The 6,292-nt window shown below is 49.7% G+C and overlaps 1 protein-coding gene across 1 annotated transcript; it reads left to right on the top strand.

Annotated features, from left to right (window-relative positions):
- Positions 1-900: 900 nt before the first annotated feature.
- KCTD12 (potassium channel tetramerization domain containing 12) lies at positions 901-1,878 on the top strand (the record flags this gene model as incomplete). The annotated part of the gene is made up of 1 exon (XM_079549222.1): positions 901-1,878. The coding sequence occupies one exon, from the start codon at positions 901-903 to the stop codon at positions 1,876-1,878; it is 978 nt and encodes a 325-aa protein (XP_079405348.1).
- Positions 1,879-6,292: the final 4,414 nt, after the last annotated feature.

Genomic DNA, 6,292 nt, shown 5'->3' with positions numbered 1-6,292 from the left:
CTTCTCTGTGGCAAACTTACCTCGCTTTTTGAGAACTAGCTTGCCTTTCCTTCCTCCTCCATTTCTCCATTTTCAAAGTAACTTTAACGCCTGGCTCTGCACCATCTGATTTCTCGTTCAGTGGATTTGTTGTTTGTAGCACAACAGACTGGAAAGGGCTCCTTGGAAAGCGCTCCCTCCAGCTGCTCTTGGGCAAGTGGGCACGAGTGGACACCCCAGAGAAACTGAGCACACCACAGCGGCAGCTCAATGCTGTCGCTCGTAAAGAGAAAGAAAGGTGGATGAAATTCAAGCAAAGCACTGAAACATAATTTAAATGCTCCCTGCCCCTACATTCTAAATAGGCGCTTATGTTTCCTAACATACCCAGTAACTCCCAATCCAACCTCAGCTGTAAGGCCACCCGGTGACACCCGTGCTCCCCCCAACACACACACACACGGGTGCCACGGTAGGGTCCCCGCACCGCCGCTCCCGGTGCTACGTTCCTCACCAACAGCGGCCGAGGACGGAAGGAGCGGAACCGCGCTCTCGCCGTCTCCGCAGCGCCCGGCGCCCGGCCTTAGGGAGAGGCAGGGCAGGACGGGGCGGGGGCCGGGGACCCTGCGTCAGTGCCGAGCCGCCGCCGTCCCCTCCCCGCGCGCTCGGCTCTGCCTCCCGCCGGCCTCCTCCGCCTCCCGCCGGCTGCGGCCGCGTACATAAACGCGGCCCCGCCGCCGCCGGGGCGCTCCGCTTGTAGTCCGACGGAGGCGCCCGGTCTGTAGTGCGGCCGCCCGGCTCCACGCACCGACGGGGCGGGGGCTCCGGCGGGCAACGGCCCCGCGGCACCTGCCGGCGGCAGCAGGAGGAAGAGGAGGAGGAGGAAGGCGGCGACTCCCGCCCGCGGCGGGCTCCCTCGGCATGGCCCTGGCGGACAGCGCCCGCGGGCTGCCCAACGGCGGCGGCGTGTCGCCGGCAGCGGGGAGCGGGGCGACGGCGGCGGCGGGCGGCTGGTCGGCCTTTCCCGAGATCGTGGAGCTGAACGTGGGCGGGCAGGTGTACGTGACGCGGCGCTGCACCGTCGTCTCGGTGCGAGACTCGCTGCTCTGGCGCATGTTCTCGCAGCAGCAGCCCAGCGAACTGCCCCGGGACAGCAAGGGCCGTTTCTTCCTCGACCGCGACGGCTTCCTCTTCCGCTACATCCTGGACTACCTGCGGGACCTGCAGCTGGTGCTGCCCGAGCACTTCCCCGAACGCAGCCGTCTGCAGCGCGAAGCCGAGTACTTCCAGCTGCCCGACCTGGCGCGCCGCCTGGCGCAGGCTCGGGCCGCCACCGCCGCCGCCCGCCCCGCCGCGCTGCACCGCGACGGCTCGCTGTGCGCCGACGAACCGCCGCTGCTCGGCTGCTTGGAGGCAGAGCCCGCGGAAGGAGGCGCCGCGGCGGCGTCCGCGCCGTCGCCCACCGCCAGCCGCAGCCCCTCGGGCGGGCCGCTGCTGACGCCCTCACAGTCGCTGGACGGGGCGGGCGGGCGGCGCTCCGGCTACATCACCATCGGCTACCGCGGCTCCTACACCATCGGGCGGGAGGCGCAGGCCGACGCCAAGTTCCGGCGGGTGGCGCGCATCACCGTGTGCGGCAAGACCGCGCTGGCCAAGGAGGTTTTCGGGGAAACGCTGAACGAGAGCCGCGACCCCGATCGCCCCCCCGAGCGCTACACCGCCCGCTACTACCTCAAGTTCAACTTCCTCGAGCAAGCCTTCGACCGTCTCTCCGAGGCCGGCTTCCGCATGGCCGCCTGCTCCTCCACCGGGACCTGCGCCTTCGGCCCCGAGCAGGGCGGTCCCGCAGAGGACAAGATCTGGACCAGCTACACCGAGTACGTCTTCTGCAGAGACTGAGCCCCGCCCGGCGGCGCGGGGCTGCCCGGCCCTCGCACCTGCGGGGCTTCTCCGCCGGCCCCCACCTCGCCTCACCGCAGCGCACAACCCCGGAGGGCCCCGGGGGCGGGAGCCGCCGTCCTGCAGTCCGCTTTGGCTGCCGCGGCGTGGCCCGGCTGCCCTGTGCCCCCTCGTGCCCCCCGGTAGCTGTGCTGGGAGAGGGGAGGGAAGAGGTCACGGGTGTAGATAAACACCCCAGCCAGGAAGGCGTACGTGTGCCCAGCCCCTGCTTCTCCATGCAGTGCTGTCAGATTGGGGTGTAGGGACCAAAGAACTCTTTTCCGGTTGCATTTCAGTGATTTCTGTTGAACTGGTAGGTGTCTTCTCTCATCCCCATGCTCAGACTGAGATTTTACCTCTTTGAGCAGGTTATGGCAGCCCGTTTTATGGCCCCTCCCATGAAGGCGATGCCAGCCTGTGAAGGACAGCCATGTGGCGGTGATGGCTGCCTGTCACACTGGCATTGCTGCTTGTACTTAACCTGTAGAGATGAATAATTTTGCAGGAAGCAAGCTCTTTGTGACCAGATCCATCCGTGTCCATCCGCCCTCCCTCAGCCTCTGAACTTCCCAGGCTGTGGAGCTGGGCCGAGGCCTGTGCAGCAGGAGAGTGAGGCTGCAGTGGAGCACTGTTCTTAGGATAACCAGCTGTCGAACTGTAGTGTCTGCAGAATCAAGGGGCAGTGCTTTGGGAACTTAAAATGCTGTGTACATTGTAACTTTCATGGGTGGCATGAAGTCCTTGTAATTCTCTTGAAGTCTGCAATATGCATAGAAAATGCAGTGCATATTTCCTTAGCATCCTCCAAATGACCGGGGTGGGGTGACAGCTGGGATGCCATGGTGAAGGTGGAGCCTGCTTCTGTCATGGTGAAATTGTGTGTGTATGTTGAATAGAAGCAGATGGATTTTTAAGTGTAATCAAGAGTACCTTGCTTATTACTTTGAGTTTTGTCATTTTAGTGGTGTAAAATTTTGAAGCCAATGGAACTGACACTGAAGCAACATTTTTAAGAAAGTTTCTTGTTTTTCATGTCAGTATTACCTGGGAAGTGACTGCTGAGAGTTAAGAACCTCTCCTGCCACACAGCTCATTCTTAGAAAGGATTAAGCCCCATCCTTATGAAAGGGAGGTGACAGTATTCTTCAGGAGAAATTGCCCTTTAAGGAAGTAAAGTTGCGTTGTGTTCATGCGACTTGGTAGTCTCTCTTGTAGAAGACAGCCACAGCTTGCTTTGCAACCTACGGCCTGAGAGTGGTTTGCACAGTACAGAAAGTCAAGCAGTTCTTTCCAATAAATTCGTGAAGGTTTGAGTACAAAAGCACTTTAACACCTGATTTTGAAGCCTGTGTTGTCTGTTCAGATGGTGACAGAAAAATATCTTAAATGTAATGTTGAAAGAATTCAACGTTTAACGCCTGAAGTTGCATTTTTTTTTAAACTATTGATTAACAAGTTGATCATTCTAACCCCAAATTTAGAAATACTGCTAGCACTTACGTCTAACCAAAGAATTTCGTAGTAGGGTTTTATTTTTAAAACCTCAGTTCCTTTGAAAAGAGCTATAGCCGCTTACGTACTGAGTTCCAGCTCTCAGTCTCCATGTGCATCACTTGGTCATTCACTAAATACATCTGCAGTTGCATAAAACTGAAAATAACTTCCATAGCCATGAGTTTTTTAATTGGCAAGATTGTTTATCAGTGTGACTAAAGTGATGATGCACATGCAAAAGCTCTGAATATTGTCCAGCTGTAGATAGATGTGTAACGGAGTATTTTTTAGTGTAGAGCAATGTCCATGTCTTGTTAGATGAGCAATAAGATAGAGTGAGAGGCCAATACACCTGAAGACAGATTGAAACCTGTTTGTCCTATGCCTTACTCTGAGATAATTTCTTTACGCTGCAAGTGAAAGGAGCTTGATCACAGCTACTAGGTCTGTACAATGTCATTCTCAAGAATAATGACTGTCTTTTTCTAATTTCTGTTAAGTAACTCTGAAGTATGTTTTTTAAAATTTTGTATAAAATTTCAGTGGAAGTGTTCAGATTCGCTCTAGATAGCTTTCTTTTTTTAAGAATCTGGTAGCTTATGAAATCCATCATAGAAGCTATGAGTAGGGGCAGTTTTGAATGGAACTTGTGATTTAGTATGTATATATATATACAGTATATAAGCATTTTACACGAATCATTTAGTTTTTTAATCACTTTAGTGCTACAAAATTTCATATCTAGCTGAGCAGTTACATATTACGCTGTGTACATAATATGGTAATGTTTTATTGGTTTCTTATACCTGTTTCTATGGCAGAAAACTGAACGCGAATATCAGCATCAGTGTAGAACTGAAATTGATTACATATTTGCTTGAATGTGAATCATACCTTAACTTCCAGGTGGTTGAATGCATCTCTCTAACAAAGAATGCCTGTAGTTTGATCAGTGAGTGCTGGCCCATTTGATGGCAGATGACCCAGGAACTCTCAGAATTTTAAGTAAAAGTTAATATAATAAAAATGTAAATAGATCATTAAAAAACAATAATCTTTGTGTTTGTGCTAAAAACTCTTCTAAGTGTGATTAGTATTAGATAATGAGGCTGCTCATTTTATATTTAAAATCTCAGTTTGAAATGACAGTGCCACAAATTCAACAGTCATTTGATGACTTGCTGCAGAAAACTCTGTATTTCTTAAAGGTTAATTGGCAATTTCAGTCAAATTTTCAAAAGGTAAAATGCCCCAGGCCAAGTCCCTGAGTTTGTGTGCTCTCCTGTGGTGAGCACTCGGAGAATGGATGGACGCAATAGCTCCTCTAACCCATTATTCTTCAGAAGGAGAATATCTAAAGGCACACTGCTAGAGCCCCACACATGGTTTGCAGCTGTTCACTGTACATTTACTTAGAGATAAATGCAGTAGCGTTTACAAGAGCTGTTAAACTCAGTCGTTTCTTTTAATTAGAATTTAAGATTTTCAGTGATGCATATCGTGAAGGGTGACTGCGGATGTTTGATAGGATGTTTATATTTTTATACATGTAGATAACAAACCACTTGCTCATTCTTATTTTCACATGTATAGCATTGAAAATAAAGATCCTCCTAGGAAAATGTTGCGTACCAAATTAAATTGTTGTTCTTTAAATATTAACTTGGTTGTGTGATTCATGCTGTCCTTTTTACTCTAGTAAAGATGTTGTTGGCTTTGCACTCTGTTCACAGTGTCATAACCATTCAACAAATACTTGTAGCTAATAAATAAAACAGGAACATCGAACCAAGAATGGGGATTTCTAGTAACAGCCGTAGCACGATAAACAGAAATGTATAATGCTCTGAGCATTTTAAGTGTCACAGAGAATTTTTGTGGTACCACTCAGTATAAATCCATCCTCAGGGAACCATAGTGAATAAATAGTTTAATTTGAAAAGCACAAAACGTTAATGTAAGATGCCCATGTTTTTTAAGAAACTAATTAAATATAATTAACTTAGATATAATAATTATTTAATGAAGGAAGCTTTAATACTCAAGGAAAGATCTGAGAGAAATGCACTTGGAAACTGCTATGGAACAGAAGGGTGATGGTGTTGGCTACCCTGTGAACTCCAATAAACTGTTACAAACCCAGTGGAGTGTGCTGTGGTCAGATTGGTTGCAGGTTAGTAATGCCAGTCAAAACCACTTGTGTGAAGCATCTATATTTAATGGAGGTTTTCTTGGGTAGAATGGTTACAATGCAACAGAATAAACTGAAGGCCCCTAGCACAAGAAAGACAACTCTTGGAGCAGGTCCAGAGGAAAGCCATTAAGATCAGAGGGCTGGAGCACCTCTCCTATTAAAAAAGGTTGAGGGAACTGGGCTTATTTAGCTTGTAGAAGAGAAGGCTCCAGGGAGACTTCATTGCAGTCTTTCAGTACTTGAAAGGAGCATATAAACAGGAGGGGGAACAGCTGTTTACAAGGGTGGATAGTGATAGGACAGGGGGAAATGGTTTTAAACTGAGACAGGGGAGGTTTCAGTTAGATATTAGGAGGAAGTTTTTCACCCAGAGGGTGGTGACATGCTGGAACAGGTTGGCTAAGGAGGTTGTGGATGCCCCATCCCTGGAGGCATTCAAGGCCAGGCTGGATGTGGCTCTGGGCACATCTAGTGGATGGCAACCCTGCACACAGCAGGGTGTTAAAACTAGGTGATCATTTTGATCCTTTTCAACCCAGGCCATTCTATGATTCTAGGATTCTATGAAGGAAGTTTCATCAAGTCATCTGATGAGTTGATAGTATTTGAGAGCTTTGTTGTTACATAACAGTACAAGAAAGGAGGTTGTTTCATTATTTAGCAGAACTTTGTGCCTGTCTTTCTACA

Source organism: Tetrao urogallus (genome assembly GCF_951394365.1).
Source record: "Tetrao urogallus genome assembly, chromosome: 1".
Taxonomy (NCBI): domain Eukaryota; kingdom Metazoa; phylum Chordata; class Aves; order Galliformes; family Phasianidae; genus Tetrao; species Tetrao urogallus.
The sequence above is the reverse complement of the archived record's forward strand: the minus strand, read 5'-3'. Positions and strand labels throughout refer to the sequence as shown.